The sequence below is a fragment of the Lipophrys pholis genome, assembly GCF_963383615.2.
Source record: "Lipophrys pholis genome assembly, chromosome: 22".
Lineage (NCBI taxonomy): Eukaryota > Metazoa > Chordata > Actinopteri > Blenniiformes > Blenniidae > Lipophrys > Lipophrys pholis.
In genome coordinates, this window is record NC_137644.1 from 17,676,063 (window position 1) to 17,695,300 (window position 19,238).

Here is a 19,238-nt window from a genome sequence, read left to right on the forward strand (position 1 = left end):
CACTATCGCGAAATGCATACAATTTATACAACCTAATTGAGTTTATTACCTTAAATAAGGTAAATAAATGACACAGACTGCTTAATTCTTAATCTGAGTTGTTCTGCTTCGGTTTCCTTCCATTAAACGCTCTGCAGCAAGATCGTGTTCCTATTATGACAGGCGATGTCTTTCACAGTAGAAATTCAATGAATGTGCAATTTAAAGTCAGAAAACAAGCGATTGGATTTGTGCATCACTCAAAACATGTCATGTCAAAATCACATCTCTTAATAAAGTCATGGAATATAATGTAATACGTTCTGCTTCCATGATTGCAACCGAGCTCAGAGTTCTTTCGTCGCACAATAACAATGTTTCTCGCTTGCTCCGACTGTTTTCTATCACTTCACAGATGTTTTACATCGATCTAATCTGATATTTGTCTGAATAACAGTGAGAACGGGCAACAATCATGGAAACTATGAATCAGATGGCTCAGAAAAATAAGTAAATCTGTTTTTACATTGAAAACATGAGCGGTTCGTTCTCTGCGATTTGGTTTTCCCGAGTCACACATTTCCTTACTTTTGATTTCTGTGTTTACACTTCAACATGTACATGTCCGACAGGTGTAAAATGCATTTTTGTCCCTGTGTATCTTCAGAGTATACACCTGCTGACATTGTAATTAATCTTCAGTCAGTGAGGAATCTACAGGAATTTGTTAAGGATTCACTTGTGTTTCAGTGGACTTTGTATTTCTGAACTAGTGACTTTGGTTGAAATAACTGCAGAGTTGAAGCGTCGCATGAGAATCAATGGAAGCCGCTATTACTTAGAGCAGCTCTGTCACTACTTTACTAAACTCCTGTGCCAAACTTAACTAAATCCTCCTGATATCAATAAGAAAGATGTTTGAAGTCCACACGGATTTAGGTAAATCCGCACAAGTTTTACCAATAAAGTAGTACTTCATCATTGGTTGACTCCTTTCTCACTTGTTATCCATGATTGCCATTGTATGTTTTTGATTTTCACATGCATACTCATAACTTCTGTTTTTGCGATGGTACAGCATCCTCTAAAGCAACTCTAAGTCTTTTTCTTTTCCCTTTTCCAGTAGCTTCCACATCATCGCCACTGCTGCTGCCTATCTCCAAAAGTCTCGGTTTGACTTTGGGAGAGTCAAAACAGGACGACTCGATAACAGGGCTTAAGTGGTACATATCGTTAAACGGCAATCCGTCACATAAACGAGCACTTAAAGCGGCACTTGTCTTTCTCCCTCTCTGTATCTGCATTGACAAGTCCTGTGTGATAATGACTGCAACTTCCCTTCCACCTTCAATGCTTTGGGCTCGTTCTTTGCGATAAGTTTCCATATCATTTAAAAGAAAAAGTCCTCTTTCATCAACAAAATCCTGCATATGTGGAGTCATGTTGAATATTGTCTCTTAAGTTCGGAGAACCTTTACATGACTTGAGTGGCTGGAAATGACATTTTATCTAAACACCATTGTGAGAAAAGGTGATCACTGTTAAATCCAAAGTGTTGACGCACTCTGCCCACTCCCCCTGCATTTCCTCTCATTACTACCTTGCCGTCTGCTTTGAAAGAGTCTTCATGCAGACTATTTCTGTCTCCGAACCTTCATCACATCCTGAGATCCTGTTTCCTGTCTTCTGTTAAGTGAAACGTCAGGAAAAGGCAGTTGAGCCACTCAAAGAGTTTTCACTGATGTGTCTCCTATCTTTCGACTTGTTTGTGTGTGTGTCAGATGCTTTTCATGACATTTTCCCGATGTGGGAACGAGCAAGGGGCGGGATGAGTGTTTATGGTATACACATACAAGTGGGAAAACCTGTGTGGGAGCATCGGGGACGACACACGTCAAGAGGAGGTGAGTCACCGTGCCACAACAAAACCCGGCAACATTGATTTCCCTAAACAAGCTCCGGTCACATCTTGATTTGCTTGCATTTTCGTCAGTCAGGTTTGGCCACAGCAGGCAGGCTGTCAGTGCAAAACACAGCCCTGCTTCGAAACATGTCCCAGACACAGCTGAGAAACTCCCCGTATGTCTTTACCGGGATAAAAATAAAGCTAAGGACACATTTTCACCACAGAGAATGGTCTGCAGATGTGCAACAAAGAGTGGAAGCAGTGGAAGATGTGACGGAAAGAAATGCACACTACTCCGTTCCAGTAGTTTTTGGATAGTTTAGTTCAACGTTGCGATAATTTTTAAATTAAAGAGTGAATGTTCCAACAGCAGTTTAATAAGAAATGTTCACGAGCGCAGCTGTCCAGGCTGCTTCTGACTCAGTGGTGGATTGTGAGAGGTGAAGAGAATAAGCAGAGGAAGCAACACGGTTTCCCTCCTGGGTCTTTTTCCAATGAAATGTGCTCAAATAAGCTCATCACTGAAGCCTCTAATGTACCAAATGTGCTAATTTGTATTTATGTATAAATGCTGTCACATTTGGTTTAGATAATGGGAAATGTACTTTACCATATGGTAATTGCATTAAAAAACATCAAATAGACTCCATTTCGTTACTGTAAGAAAAACTGAAACACATAAGAAACATTTAAATAGAAAAAAGAAAAACATAACGCAAAGTATTGCACAAGTAAGTCAATTTAAAAAAAAAAAAAAAGAGTGGGTTGAGAGGTTAAAAGTTGAAGGTATAATGGTGTTTTGATGTTTTCTGCTTTTTAAATGTCTCTTTAGGGACATTGATGTTTTTTTCTCTCTTCAGAAAACTTCAGTCAACACAAACTGACTCCTGTGTCTCAAAACTGCGGCAAATAAAACAATATTTGGTATTTACTGTGACATTGTTAGTTGGAGATTGCGGGTGTTGTAAAACCTGACGGTGAATAAAGATAATGGTTAACTCATTTGATCTGTTTTGAATTGCTTCAGTGAAGTAATTACAAATGTTTAAATTAATGCCAAGTTCTTTGATCGCCATCTTACAATGTTTATAGACGTTTTTCAATTACTCTTACGAATGTTCTGAATAACATGAAACTAACCCTTTAAAGGTACCATCTGAAACCATGTGTGCCACAAAGAATGTTTCCAGACTTCTTTTTTTTTTTACTCCCCCTTGTTTCTGCAGCCTTTCAGCTAATGACTTTGTGATTATTAAACTATCTCACGTCACTCAGTGGGCTGGATTAAACTCTCTGCTGGCCGGATTTTCGACCTTTGGGACTTAAGTTTTACACCCAATTCTTAACGTCACCAGAGGGAAAGTCAAATTTTCACCATTTTACCTCATAAAGGTTTTTCAGTGCAAACTCAAAGGGACATGTTTGACTGGAAACAGTTTAAATTCCATCTTACTTTTTTACACCTGCTTTCTATCAACTTTGCTGCTATTCCCATGACTGTAAATACTGTAAAACCTCAAAACAAAAGGCCTTCAAACATGCATAAAAAGGAAGATTTATTCAATGACCAAGGACAGAGAAAAAGAGAACATAAAGATTTAAAAAAAAAAAAAAACAACAAAAAAAAAAACGTTTGAAAGTCAAGGGCGCCTCTTGCCCGGTCCACTTCTTCCTCTAACTTCCTTCTTGTTTGTGAGCCTAGAAATGGGCTTTCCAGACTTGTCAGGGGAATCCAAGTCTCCCTAAATCCCACAATGCCCCGGCTCCCTCAATGCTCCTTAAAAGCAAGTGTTTTCTCAGGAGCCGTTCAGACACAAAGACAAAGGGCTACGGTGGAGATAATTCAATCAAAGAGGCCTGACAGTTTTTCCAGCTGTTTTGGGCGTGCGTGGGGTTTTTCACGAGTTGTCCTCTGAGAAGAGCACAAGGTCAATGACTGACATAAATGTGTGGAAATATCTCCCAGTGAAAACAATACAAAACATAAACATGGTTCTGAAACCGAGACTGCCGAAGTAAATATGATTTAGATGCATAAATCACTCCAGAATCCCATATAAACACTGAAACTGGATCTGTGTATTACAATCGTATGCATATGGTCCAGTTTGCTTTTTTCCAGCCTTTCGATTCGTCATCAATAACTCTTGAGTCCGACGACAGCGTAACATCTCGGTGACAGCAGGGGGTCAAACAGTTGCACCAGCGCCGAGTATGATACATTCTCCTGCAGAACAAGAACACACCCGCCCATAAAACAATGAGACACAACAGAACCGAATAAAAACCACATGGATATAAAAAAAATCTTTTTCCTCCTCCTCCTCCTCCCACTTTGGCTCCAACACCCCTGGCATGCTAGGCTCTGTGATGTTCTCTCCGTCAAAGATTTTCCTAATAAATCCCCAGAGAAGAAATATACCTCCAAAGATCGTCTCGTGTGGTAGCTCGCTGTCTCACCGTGTCGCTGCAGCTCGATGTGCAAAAGCTGCATGCAAACCATCTGTTATTTTATGTTGGAACTGATTTAGCGTTTTTTTAACCTCATTTCTGGCCTTGTGGTAAATCCATATAAATACTTTAAATTCCACACTTTTGCAGTATTATGTACTTACTTACTTCTTACCAGGAAAGCTAAGATGCAGAGAAACGACTTTTTTTTTTTTTCACATGCCTTTTAATGGCAAGAACTGGGTCATACAGTATCTGTTAATATCAGATACTGTTTGGTTTGACCACCTGAGAAGAAGATTTTGGAATTATTAAGTAAGGTTAGTAAGTAAAGAGAGCCTGAAGTTATCGTGCATCTTAAGAGAAATTCATGGAATTACCTATTTACTCAATAAGTCTCTATAAATCCTGCAAAGACACACTTATGGTTTTCTGCTTTGGTTACTGGGTCTGTTTTAACAGAAAATGTTTAGTCACAGACCTCAAGTAGAGAGATTTATATTAATAAACTTTGAAAGGTGTGTTTGCGTCATCATGCTCTGATCATGAGAAGCCTTGTTTATATGTGAAAATCCATTTCTACAATACAGTAACAGACACTCACAGGATGGTCAGGGTTCACTGTTCCTTGTGCATATTATCACAATAGGATACTCTATTCTCACAACAATTCCGGCAGTGAAGATATTTCACGACAAAACCACAAGTGTCACCTCACGGTGGTGCAAGAGAAAGTCTCAGAGGAACCAAAAGACATATCGGGATTCATTGTTTGAGAAATATGAGGAGTCATTTCCCTGGAGAAAGCAGCTCTGCACTGACAAACTGCCACCACAAGTGATCGTATAAAATATCTTTCACTTTGCTTCGAAAATATGTCGACCACATGGAGAGTTTATTGTCCAAACATTTGGCTTTTTGCACATCAAAGCCCAGTCACATTTATTTAATTGACGATTAAGTCATAAGGATTGACATAATTTCAAATGTGATTCCTGATTTCTGTGTATTTCTGTGACTCTTTGGAAACTGAACATGCTTCATCACATGGATCACATTAATGTCCATCCATCACTTCCTCCTTCCCCTCTTTTCTCCCCTCCTCGCGGGAGATCCCTCAAAGCTCACCAGTACTCTTCATGTTGCACAGTTTGATTACACGACTCTATTAAAGAAAGCCCATCTGACACACAATCAGGTGTAATCAGAACATCAAAGCTTTGGGATCGAACGCTGAAGGATTTGCGTGTTGTGTTTGGCCGCGGAAGCACGAGATGACAAATTGCAGTCTGGCTTTAATTTAGCTGACACCTATATAATTGTCAGCGGTTTGAATATTAAAAATAAAGCAAGGTTCCTGGATTTCACATGAGATTTCTGTGTGTTCACTATTTTAGTTCTAGACCACCCCCCCCCCCCAATCATTCATCGAGTTCACAAAAAAGGTGTGTCAACATTGAGACCACATGTCATTCAACATGACTGATGTGTGTTCCTGCAGCAGAGGAGAGCCGGAGGGAGAGATTTTACCTGCTCCTTCAGGAAGCAGAGGCGATCGAGGAGAATCAGACCCTCGATACAGGGAGCAAGAGTCACCTTCAACTACAGAATGGGAACAAAAGTCTTCATTAAATAGATATTCATTCATTCTCATGCATGTCATCAGGTTCAAAACTTATGTCTTCTCCTCTTATTGGAACATTAGAGCTTGTCATCCCAATAGCTTGTGGGCAATCCTTAAAAAAAAAAAAAAACAACCTTAAGCTGTCTTATGTCATGAGAGGGAATTGGTATGCTGGTTGACACACTGACACAAGAATTAGTGGCTCTGGTGTCCTGGTTTTTCTCCCCAATGAATGTAATCCTATTTCCCCACAAAGTGCAGTGATCTTACCCAAGGCTGGGAAGTTAGAGACGTGTTAACCAGTTGGTTAAGTTTGAACTTACCATATTAAAAGCGTGCATCTCGTTCTTTCTCTCTCTGTAAGTGTCGTGGTAATGCTGGATGTCATTATCTGAAAGCTGAAGAAGAAGAAGAAGACAGTAAAGTGTTGTGTGTGTGTGAACATTCGGGAGAAAAATAGAACGAAGATTTGAAGTGGAAGAAGCTAAAAAAAAAAAAAAGAAGGTTTATAGGTTTTTAAGCGTTGTTGGAAAACACAAGACAGACATAAATACGTCATACCCACTCCCACGATTACTCAGAGCAACCGGATGACGAACGCCTCAACACACTGGTGCCGAGCAACGGTAAATATCTCGAGAGCCTCTGGACAGTAGTTTGAATTTACATGCATTTAAACTTTCTCAGTAAAAACATTCATGATATATCTTTAAATATTATGTGTAATATTCTGCCCCTGACCTCTGATTCATCCAGTTCCAGCCTGCGTAGAGCTCTCCGGACGTAGTCCACAAACGACTTTGCTTTGGAATACACGTTCCCGACTCGCTTTTCACTACAAAAAAAATTAGTATTATTATTCCCATCACAACCTTAATGTGCAAAACATTGATGAATCGGGCCTGTTTGACGAATACTAATGAATATTCAATGCTGGTGCTGATGTAAGGTTAGCCACTGAGCTGGAGGTCACAGTGCAGCAGGTCATTTTCTTCAATTAGAAGTCTTTGATCGCGTCTGTAGTGAGAACATTTGATGAATGGAGCCTGAAGTCTGCAGTACTTCCTCCCATTGTTCAGTTTACACAGGCAGATTATATCATTTCCTGGAGATCTGCATCAGACTGGCTGAAATTCAAGTGCACTAGTGGTAGATTGCTTGTTCTTAAGTAATTCATTGGTAAAATTCATCCAATCTTCAATATCCTGTATGACCGCGTGTCAGCTCGCTCCTCTGACCTCTCAAACTCACGATCACTGAAGTGTTTTACAATGTACATTTATCTCCATATAGAGCTCTTTTACTGAATTTCTATGCAGCTTCTGTTCGCTTCTTAACAACATTTACTTGTCAGTATTTCCACCGATTTTAACTGATATAACTGCTGCAATGGATGCCATATTGCTGGGTTAACTCTTGATGGGTCAAGAGAATACATGTGGTTATTTCGAACTTATTCCTGATTCTTCAAAACTCACATAGTTTAAAAACTATGTCAAAAAGAACACATTTTAGCAGAACACTGAGAAGGTGTGGTAATTCGGATGAGACAAGGGAATTGTGAAAGCTTTGTGAGCACATGAGGTTACAGTTTTAGGCTCTTTAGCAATTTATTTCAAACTATAAGTTGTTGAATTACATATAAATTACATCAAGTTGATTCTTTTTTTGTAGGACTGCCTCAAAAAGTTCACAAAAAAAAAGGAAGCCTTGAAATTCCCCATGTCCACATAATAAATTGGGCCTGGATTATAATCTGCTGGAGGGATGCAGTGAGTCTAAAGCCTTTCATATCTTCTGTTTGGAGCTGTCAGATTTAAAGTAGAGTCTGTTTAAAAGTCAATGCCCTGGTGTTCAAACGGACTCAGGCTATTTGCTTTATGCATACCGCAGTTTGGAGGGTTTGTGCTGGTGCAGGGGTCTACAACCTCTGGAGCTGCGTGCTGCACTGCAGCCTTGGACAGTTCTTTTTTTTTTTTTTCATGCACTGCAGGCAATCTTTCAACTTGCAATTGGATATTTATATACAGTGGGAGTAAAACTGGAGTACCCACAAAAAAACCAACCCACCTTCTCTCTCTGCACATTAAAATGCAACACGAAGCACATTTTTTGGGGATACATAACAAAACTCTATATTAACGTTGAAAAGCTGTGTAAATCAACATTTTGAACACTCAAATCAGTCGTCCAACTCTGATCAAAGTTGTTAGGAAGAGGATAAAAGCGTCTCTTTTGGTGCCACAGGTTGTGGATCAGTGTTTTAGTCAGAGAAGTAAAAACGCAGCTTCAGTGATTCACTGGTCCACCAGTGTTTAGTGTCACATGCGGTCAGATAAGACTGGTTATCAAAGTGAAGCTCCCCTCAGAAAGAAATGGAATAACTTTTCCTTCATCTCCATGTTCACTGATCCCTTTAGTTTTTAATTGCACATCTTTGTGTGTAGTTATAATCTGCGTAACATCAGCCTCACTGAACACATAAACTAATGGTAACGTCCAATGCAATCTCACCTGGACCTTCGCAAGCTGCACACGTGCAGCGTCTTTAATAAAACCTTTGATAAATGACCGATTATTATCACTTAAGTTAATTATTTGCTGTTCTTCTCGCTGAACTGAAAACTCATTTCAGCTGTGGACTCAATAAATCATTAGGTGACTTGGTCATTTATCAAAACTTCATGGCCTATTTGCAGGTCTTGGTTCATTTGTAAATCCAAGCAAACCAGAAATTAAACTTTACTTCCTGGTTCAGAAGAAAGAAACAAACACTGGTTTACCGTCAAAGCTTTGTTGATTGAAAACAAGATGAAGAGGAGTAAATGCATTAAATGTATCTCGACCAATCCTGAGTCGTACCTTTTATAAGAGCTGTATTGATCCCGGAGAATAACATGGAGGACCGCTCGGTAGAACAGAGACTCCATCTGAATCTGTGAAAAACAACAAAAGGTTCAACACAATCCAGCATGAGCACAAAGTGGCTTGATGAATCTCTGTGACACTTCCCAAACTGAGCGCAACACCAGCGAGCAATCAAGCCTGTTTTTGGATTCAGACCTTCGTTCCAGTGAGTAATCAATCTCTCCATGATTGCATTAATATTTATAAACATTCCATATTAATGGCTGCCAGTATCGTGTATCAGCTCTGGCCCGGCGTCTGCGAGCGCCACGTTTTTTCACATAAATACACTGCACTCAATCACGGGATTAGAACAACAGCAGAATTAACGGGCCGATACAGCGGATGCATGCGGGAGATTGACAATGAAGATAACGCAGAGCAGCGTGATTGTGCAGGCCTCGTAGCTGTGGCTCGAAATCATTTGATGGATTTGTTTTGATGAGCTCGATGACAGTTTTAAATAAAGACGTCCGTCTCCCATTCTCGTGCGATGATGATTAGTTTATGATGCTGAACACAGTTAGTGTGCGTGCCTCACTTACCCCTTGGCCAAGTGAAACTCTTTCCAGGGCCTGTTTGTTTAAAGAAAATGGAGAAGTGTCACTATGAATTGAATTTAAACAACAAACGAGGATATTAATTATTTGTTCTGCAGGACCTGCAAACTGTGATAAGCAAAACCCAAAAGTTCAGTCATACCAATGTTCATATTGCTGGTATGGCCAATAATGATATTTATTGATATCGACTATATATCATAAATAATAAAGCCTCTCATAATGTCCCTTTGTAGATACTGAACAATATACATAAGAAGTTTATTTCAGTGCAAAACATGTTTTTTGTACAATCTCCGTCTATGTAATATGTAAATTGATTTATTTCCCGACCATATGCCATGTCTCATCCATGGTCTTCTGTATATTGCGTGCGTTAAGCTTAAAAAAGACACACACACACACACACACACACACACACACACACACACACACACACACACACACGTGCGCCACACTGATTGTTCATATCGGCTCACTTGTTTATCAGACAGATACCGATTTTTTTAAAAATTACTCAAATTCGCCGATTGGAACCAGGTGTCTTGGGCTGAGGACATTTTCTGTGTGGAATTTGCATGTTCTCCCTGTTTTCACCAACAGTCCAGAGAAACACGCATTTGAGGTTTACAAATGATCCTCACTCATAAATCTCCAGCTTCTGTCCAACATGTTTTAGCTCTACTCCGACTTCAACTCACCTGAATCTAAAGATTATCGCCATAACAGCCCCCTGCCGTTGGTGTAATGATTCAAGATGCTGGACACAATTCCAATTTGCAAAGTTTTGGCATTGCTTTGCATCAACCAAACTCACCAGACACGCTGACATCCGAGCGTTCCTGCCACAGAACCACGACTGGCCGCGAAGGTACCGACTCAGAGGGAAACCCGAGACGCCGTGCGGACACCCTCGAGAGGAAAAACACAGATAACTCAGGTCAACTGATTGTTTTATGACATTTTAAACCTACAGTTTGGCACTTTACATATCAACAAACATCTGCCATGTTGGAGAACAAGGCAAACAGGTTCTCACAATGCAGATGAAGCAGTTTTAGCACCAAAGACATCACAAAACGAAGCAACATCATCCCAGCGGGAGGCTGCTGAGTGACACTCCCTGACAGACAGACGTTCTTTTCACGTCGTTATCGAGGGGTCAGAGGCAGGGGTCAGAGGCAGAGGCCAAAGGCGCCGTGACTCCGGGGGGGACACAGTCAAAGGAAGCACTAATAACATGTGCAGCCCCGGAAGGTCAAGCTTCCGCGGCTCTGGAACACGCGAACATATTAGCAGTCACAAGCCTGTCGTCCATCTGACGGGTAGATTACAGAGCAGAGTGTACACAGATCTGCACAGAGTAGTGAAACTACTACGGACCACCGAGTTCATCTGAAGTGGCGACGTAAATGCAACGATATTCAGAAAGACAAATATTTCTAAAGTCCTTCCCCGCTCCCTGACGTGTACACACAGACTGCAGACGCCGGCATGTGCTCATATTGGAGGAGTTTGTTGTTGCGGCGAGTAAACAGGATAAACTTGGGAATTCTGATCCCAAACAAGGTACTATACATGGATTGCTTTGATTGCAATTGAGCACATCACATAAATGCGTGAGTGCCTGGTGTAATAATGAAGCTTTTCAGCTCTTCAGTTCCTTTTCGAGGGTGAGGCAGGCCACCACAGGAGCTGGCCTGCAGCCCAGACTGCACTGTAAGGCCAACAGGGGAGAGAAAAAGTGTGTGTGTGTGTGTGTGTGTGTGTGTGTGGGTGCGAGAGTGTGTGTGTGTAAGCAAAGGCCTTTGTTCACTTTTTAAAAGATTCGGCCAAAGTTTAAGAAACAAGCGCGGAAAGGAGTGTTTTCAATCAGCTGTCATGATATCATTTCCCTCCCACGGCTGACGCTGGGACGGGTCCCGATGCCGTTAACGAGAGATGACGCGATACTGCGGCGGGCCTGCGAGCGACGGCTCCTCGCAGACAGGCAGCGGCTGCAGCCGACGCATGGGGACACATGTAAACAATTTCATACCTCATAAACTGTGGAGTGAAGGGGGATAGATGAAACGGAGACGGTATCGGCCAATGCGATCCTGCGCAGCCGTCAGGTCGAGATGAGCGCAGACGTGGACAAACAACCCCCTCGGGGTTGGATGTCCGCGGCTATAATGCGAGGGAGCTGAAATACGACACACTTGCCGCACAATCAGTCCCATCCAATTGATTCTTTTTCTAAATAAAAAGGTCAAAAAAAACTTTTTTTTTAGCGGCCTTTAACAGTCATCCTAAAGCCATAAATCCCATCTAATGACTCTAACAGTGCATATCTGGGCTCAACTCAGTCTCCAGAAGGGCAGCTTGGCCAGCTCCCTGAGTGGAATATTTGACTTGTTTACTATAAAATATGAAAGTGAGTGTTTATGAGACTTTATGTGAGTAGATGGTGGGATTAAAGGATGTGTGCGAGAAAAAACTTGTGCACAACAGAGCACCTGGAGTGTGTCAGGACTACGTAACACAACACACGCCTTCATTTCCTGCAGGTTTACTGTATGTAGACCAGGACTGTCAAAGCTCAAAACTGGCCTGCAAGAGATTAGTGATACAGAAGTGCAAGCTGAGCTATCTTATTGCCAGTAAAATAACATTATTATATCGTATTATTGAAAACATGCACACTAAAGACTGCATATATCTGGTGTTTTGAGAAGCAATAATAGTAGAAGGAGAAACACCGTGGCAGGTGGCACTTTTTTTTTTTTTTTTTTTTTACAAAATTTACAAAATAAATCAACGTTTTCTTCGACATTTGTACAATTTGCTCGTCGGATTAGAGCCTCATGCGGTTTTGGTCCACGGGCTTTATGTTTGACATCCCTAGTATAACCGTCACCATTATTTTAAGCAAACTCTGGCCATAGCCTGATCGCGACACACATTTTCGGCTAAAAATAAAGAAAGTAAAAAAGATCTATTTAACCTCAATGTTCACACATATTTGGTCTGCTCACGAGCAGAAACCAACAAATAGGGAAATATTAAATATATTTAGTGTTCTATTTGTTCACAACCCCTTTATCCATTATCTTCTTTTATGGTAGTTTTCTTTGTTTCCTTGTTTTATTTTACTTGATGTTCTGCGATTATATGGGCGAAATGGTGAATATGGTTTAGAATGTAGGTACAGTGTCTATGTGAGTGTGATTCTGAAGAAATGAAAACGTGACGAGCCTTCCCATGAGGAAGAGTGCAATCAGGTTGACGTCCCCACCTCGATGGGAGAACCAGATCCCACACATAGAAACCGTAATCTGGTCCAGACAACGCTCTTTATCTGTGTGTGAGCGAGGTTACCCTGCCCGGCTGGGTCGAACTCCTCAGACAGCAGGTGATAGCAGCAGCCCACGCTGCAGACTGCGGCCAGCTCTCGTTTAGCCACAAACATCCTCAGCGTGCTGGGAGCCAAGTCTCCACACGTGTGCAGGCCGACCATGACGGCGTCCTGGAGAGAGAGAGAGAGAGAGAGAGAGAGAGAGAGAGAGGGGAATGTAGACGGAGAGATGAATAGATGAAAGGCAGAAAGTGGAGATCGATGGTGGAATTTATTGATGGTGACGCTCTGCGGGCTTGGCATCCGCGGCCACATCCCACGCTCGCTCCAGTAATGCAAACTCCAGCCACGGTGACAGGCTTGTAATTTTAGGAGCCGCGGTGGGAATCGTGCTTTGCTACTATAGGGCACAGCTGGCCTCTTTTCTGCACAGCTTGACACGCAGTAAATTCATTTTCAACACCCACTTCTGGCCTTTGCCTTTACGTTTGCTCACCTCCAGTCCGACTATGAGCTCTTGGAGCTCTGTTTCCGCGGTAACGTACGACGTGAGAGGTGCAAACACGGCGCTGGCGCTGGCTGTTCGGTTCTGGGCTTTCCTCTCCAGGTTCTCCCTCTTCCTCCTCTCCTTGTCCTCGGCGCTGAGCCGACTCGGGGGAACTCTGGGAGACGCGGGCTCCAGCACATCCAGCGACAAGGCGTTCAGGAAGAGCTCCTCTCCGTCTGGACTGAGCTCTGACTGCTTTTCCACTGAGGTGCTGACATCTGATGAGCTGACAAACACTTTTTCTCTCTCCTGAGATTCATTTCCTGTTCCGTCTTCATCTCCGTCAGGTCCAGATGTTAGTGTTCCTAACTCCTCCTGATGGTAATGAGCCGCCCCTCCCTGCGTTCTCGTTGCTTTGGAGTGTTTCTGGTAAGCCCTGGAGAACTTTTTCAGCTTTCTGTTCCTCTCCTGAGCTCCGAGGGTGTTGGTACTGGACGAATCGATGCCATAAACCTGGAGGCTGTGCTGAAGAGACAGGAATGAACTCAGGTAACCCTTCCCTGAGCCCACATCTATCACCTGGGTGTTGAAACGGGAAATCAAAGTTAGGAGAATTTCAAGGATTTTACAATGTTACGAACATGGAAACAAAAAAAAAAAAAGAGATTATGAGAAGAAAACCTGCGCAGACATGCAGCCTGACTGTGCAGACATTGACTACTACTTTAAAATCACCTGTGTGACTCCACAGAACTGAGCCAAACGGGCCACCACCTCAGACATGGACTGGACTTCGTGAGATTTCTTAGAGTTCATAAACTCATTTGGCTCCACAGCAGCACCTGGGTTAGAAAGAAGTTTGAACCCAGAAGAAACAGCACACATTACGAAGGCCACAAATCAGAGTTATGGTCCTTTCCTCATCCTACCTATGTGTGCTGGTGGTGAACCAGAATCAGACTTTGTATGCTGGAGGTCCTGCAGGAGCTCATCTCTGGTTATACACACTCCAAGACCAGGGAACGAGTGGGCCTTGGCTGCCAGCAGGAGTTCTTGAGTATCAACAAGCTGGTTTGTTTCACTGCAAAATCCAAATGTGGTTCTGGTTTCTGTTCAGGCAGAAACAGAGAAATGAGAGCACATTCTTAAATACCTCGCTAGAATACCTTAACTTTATGAGTCAATTCAGAGTGATAAGATTCAGTTTTATTGATTATTCCCAGACCAATGAAATGGATAGGATTTCGTTTGGGAGTACTTTCAACTTCGAAAAACTGCACTTTACAGTGGCAGTAGCTTTCCAAAAACAACATCTAAACCAAAATTTGGACGATCTCAGCATGATCTCACAGACCTGTGTTTTTACTGGATCATCCATCTATGGAAAACCAATTGTCCACAGTACCTGTTTCGTGTTCTGATAAATTCAATAAAACAAGACTACAAACAAAGATAAGAGAAAATGGTTCTGGATATATTTCAAAAATATAATATCATATTCAGATGATTAAGTGCAGAATTTGGAAAATCTCTGACTTCTCCTCATTTCTCGGCTGTAAAACATCAGTGACACTGGAAACTAGTCGACTTCTTCTGCAGATAGTTGGAATAAAATAAGGCCAATAAAACTGAATATTTATGGTCATTTCGATGTCCAAACATCACATATATGAACCACAATTCATAATTGACAACCCTGTATTGTGCATAAAATATCAGCATGTTGCATGAGGAGAATAAAAAAAGACATATTGCACCATGTATAATGTCGTTATGTCGAGGTCACTTTGAAAATTGAGAAAAAAAGAAAAGATTGACATGTGGGATTTGCACAATGACATAGCATCCGTCCATGTAAATGATAAGTTAAACCACCGGTACAAGCGTTCTTTACCGGTTTCTTTATGCGCTCGCTCCCCCTGCTGGTCACTGCAGGCAGCAGACAGAACCTTCTCTGGCTCCCCCTGGTGGTCATCACAGGAGCTGCACACAGCAGCCAGAACCTCCTCCGGCGACACCGCCACGAAGCGCTTCCACACGTCGTGCGTGTAAAACTCCACCGTGTGAGCATTAGCGATGTTCAGGGTTATGGTCAGAAACCGTCTGACTTCATCTATCCGTCGTTGTACTTCTACGAGGCTGTAAGAGGAGGATTTCATCTTTAAAAGGAGCTCTAACCAGACCTGAGTGAAGTGAGTCTTCCTGTAGTAATGCACGCCCAGGCATTAGCAATCAAAAATAATGCTCGATTATTTTGTAACATATATGAATAAAATTCAATGACACTGTGTACAGTTATTCACAGTATGGTACAATTAGATAATTGTATGAGATGAATGAAGATATTAAAAAATAAACCCTTAAATTTGATATTTTAGATTTCAATTCTGTAATCAGTTGCTCCGGTCTGTAGAAAACGTCATCTTTCTGCGTCAGCGGATGGAAACAGCATGCTGCCTCAATCCCGATAGTTGTAAACAATACAATTTTTACAGAAATATTAGCCCCAAATGGCTCCGACAGATCAGAAGAAGACGAGTAAGAAGTTTACGGCCAAAGATGGAAACGTGAAGAGATCAAGAAATGCTCCGCAGGGCGGGCAAACGAAGAGAAAGTGGGTCCCGCAGCATAAAGCTTTCGAAGGAAGCGTCAAAGAAGGTGAAGCATAAATAAGCTTTTAGCTTTCTACTAATTTGTAACCCGATTCCTATTTCCTTTTTTAGCATTTTACCATCAGTGAAAGTGTTTTGTCTCTCATGAAGTTCTAGTTTTTCGGCACTTGTTTTTTTTTTTTCTTATTGTCTTATGTTCATATTTACAATCACTGTACACTGGTCGTTTAGTTTAAATAGAATCTAAGTTGTTTTTTGGTGTGTGTGTGTGTTTATTTTTACAACTGTATTTGATTAATAGCACACTTAGGGTGAAATCGAACCAGGGATGGGCAACACTGTAAGTCCATGCTAGAATTAGAGAGTATTCTCAATTAAAATGATACTCAAGTGACTTCCATCTTGTCAATCCATCCGCCTTTTATACTGTGGGGCCACTGGAGCCGATTCCAGCCAACTACGGGTGAGTTGGCCAGTCTTATCACTGGGCAGACGCAGACACAGACACAGGCAACCATACACACTCACATTCTCACCTAGAGATTAATTAACCTCACATGCGTGTGTTTGGACTGTGGAAGGAAACCGGAGTCCCAGGAGGAAACCACACACACATGGGAAGAACATGTAAACACCATGCAGAAAGGCCTGGCCCGCAAAATCGGTACCCACTGTTCCACCATGCGGCCCATCTTATCACATTGTCTTAATTTAATAGTATATTCAATTTTAGAAAATTGGCTCAGAGGCCACATAGAATGATAACTGGGGTCACATGTGGCCCTTTGGGCCACCAAGACAAACTGACTGAGAAATGGCTTCTTCCCATGATCCATCAGATTTCTGAACTCAAGACAGTAACACACAGTGTCACTTTTAAAGGTTCTAATACTGCTCAAGTGCAGTCTTCGACCTATATTTTTTCTATTTTATTGGTATATCCTTTGCACTGTATAATATATATTATTTTGCCTCTTTTGCACAAGTTATTTTTAATTTAGTCTTTTTATTTGTGCATTTGATTTTATCATTTGTTTTTAATCTTGCCTGTTATCAATGCACCATCCAGGGGAATTTATTTATATTTTGGTAATTCCCCCATTGTATATGATGACATTAGTGATTCAGTTCAGTTGCCCATCCCTGATTTCAACCATACGTTGTTGTTGGAGTACGTGACTAGCTTCATTATCATTATTTACATCTGGAGTCTTGCACCCGTATTTGTAAAATAAGAGTGACTTACTGTGAAACACATCTTTAATCAACTGTATAGCAAACAGATTTAAAGAAGGGGCTCTGACCAAATCAAAATGCAATAGAAAGTTTTAGCAGGATATGTTTCTGTTCATTTAACACTGAATAAAACATTTATAATGTGTTTAAAATCCCATTTAGTATGACAATGCACCAAAGAGAATTAATTTAGCCATGCTTGTTGCTGTCTAAAATTATTAAGACATAATGTCATTGTCACTGACAATATTATGTTTTTTTTCTTACTAGAAATGATTCCAAATTATCTTGACCAAAGGGATATGACATATACGCACTTAAATTAAGTGGCATATCAACAATATGAAATGGATTGTAATCTTCTTGCAGGTCAGGGGTTTGCCTTCAAGAAGAAAGAGAAAGTAAGACATGAGTACAACAGATTGCTGCGCAAGGAGAAGAGGAACAAGAGGAACCCGGAGTCCAGACAGCTTTATGTGGAGGAGTATCCAGAACACCTGAAGCATCTGTACTTAGCTGAGGCGGAGAAACTGAAGAAGGAAGCCTGGACAAACCGAGTGAACAGGAGTAAGCAGAGAATGAGTTGGCAGACGAGTGATGCAGCTGTGGAGCAGGAGGTTGCAGCTGAGGCACCGCAGACCAAAGCTGCCGAGGAGGAAGTTACTGGTGGGTCTGAGCTGGCAGATTCACTATCGGGCAGCCATGAACCTGAACCAGAACCAGAACCAGCAAAGGCTACGGGGAAAGAAAGGTGAGCGCTGTGCACTAAAGACTCCAACGGGTAGATTTAATCTCATTCTGTGAAGAGAAAAATGCAAAAACGACACTAGTGAATGTTTTGAATGAGATTTTACACGTCTTTAACAACCTGAAAAAATACTTAAATCTCAAACTGAACTTTAACATCATCATTTTCGTTTGACCTGCAGTGTAACATCACAACACATTTTTTTCCAGCCTTCCAATAAGCAACCGCATGAAGAAGAAAATGGAGAAGAAGACCTCTTTCCAGAAGACAAAAGAAGAATTTGAGAAAATCCAAGAGAAGAAAAGGAAAAAGAAAGAGGTGAAGAATTTCTTCCGTTTGAGAAAAAAATTTTTTCACACGTCATATTTTCATTTGGTATAACATCCATACATCTTTATTCGTTTATTTCTTTCCAGGAGTACCTGATAAACAAGCAACAGCGAGAAGAGGCCATTCAGAAATACAAACAGAAGAAGATGGAGGCGTTTCAGATGCTCAGCAAAAAGACCAAGAAGGGACAGCCAAACCTGAACCTTCAAATGGAATATTTACTCCAGAAGATCCAAAAGAACTGAGAAATGATTTATACACCTGAGACGGTCAAGGACAATGCTGGCTGATTTACAGTCTGATGGCCTCCACCTGGATTTCAAGTTGTTTTCGGACTCTTCGTAATAATCCAGGACCAAGTGAAAGTACATGCGTTTGACTATAATCATTATTTTCCTGAGCTGACGCTGTTTTAAATCTCAGACCACAAGGTGGCGTTGTAAGATTTGACTCGATGGCAACATATTCTAGCAACTTGTCATGAATAAATGTGTTAATTCTCATGGAGAGATGCTTAAATGAGCTTTTTGTCATGTGACAAAATAATTTTTTTAACAATTCAGCAGTTTTGCTTTTGACATGAAGTGAATGCATGAAAAGGGTGTAAAAGTCTGTTCAGGTAGTATATTTTAATTTCTATTTACACTAATTAAAGGACTTTATTCAGATGGTACTTTTCAGTACTTGCACCTCAAAGTTGATGACATTGACAAACACTGAAGGTAAAAAGAAAAAATGAAACAAAACATGGTGAATAATGCAAATATATATATATATATATATATATATATATATATATATATCGTAAAAGAGGAACTATTAGAATAATAAAGGGCAAAGTGAAGAGATAATATCAGTTACAGGCAGTGAAGATGGCGGAGGTCATTGATCAACTGTCAGGTTTATTTTAAGACAATGTAGAGCTGATACACACAGAGTTCCCTCTGCAGCCCTGTGTCAGTGTGGCAGCAGCGGGTGGACCCCCGCTGAAAAGCCCCAGGCCGCTTCCTCATGACATCACATGGTTGCAGAATGACTGGTCCAACATTCGTCTGAGAGGC

The 19,238-nt window shown here is 41.2% G+C and overlaps 2 protein-coding genes across 3 annotated transcripts; one reads left to right on the top strand and one right to left on the bottom strand.

Annotated features, from left to right (window-relative positions):
- Nucleotides 1–3,423: 3,423 nt before the first annotated feature.
- Nucleotides 3,424–15,472, bottom strand: mettl25 (methyltransferase like 25). Its single transcript, XM_080491657.1, has 12 exons — nt 15,146–15,472; nt 14,181–14,360; nt 13,987–14,093; nt 13,261–13,830; nt 12,788–12,935; nt 10,245–10,339; nt 9,413–9,442; nt 8,823–8,896; nt 6,702–6,795; nt 6,284–6,358; nt 5,867–5,938; nt 3,424–4,112 (listed from the first exon to the last, which is right to left on the bottom strand). Exons 1-12 carry the CDS (start codon nt 15,408–15,410, stop codon nt 4,023–4,025), a joined length of 1,800 nt encoding a protein of 599 aa, XP_080347783.1. The 5' UTR covers nt 15,411–15,472; the 3' UTR covers nt 3,424–4,022.
- On the top strand, nt 15,228–18,849 carry ccdc59 (coiled-coil domain containing 59). 2 transcript variants are annotated; one of them, XM_080491659.1, is made up of 5 exons: nt 15,228–15,443; nt 15,747–15,909; nt 17,469–17,850; nt 18,057–18,165; nt 18,264–18,849. In XM_080491659.1, exons 2-5 carry the CDS (start codon nt 15,762–15,764, stop codon nt 18,420–18,422), a joined length of 798 nt encoding a protein of 265 aa, XP_080347785.1. In that variant the 5' UTR covers nt 15,228–15,443; nt 15,747–15,761; the 3' UTR covers nt 18,423–18,849. The 2 variants fall into 2 exon arrangements, with proteins under 2 accessions (XP_080347785.1, XP_080347784.1); XM_080491658.1 differs by having other exon boundaries at nt 15,237–15,909; nt 18,264–18,848.
- The last annotated feature ends 389 nt before the right edge of the window (nt 18,850–19,238 follow it).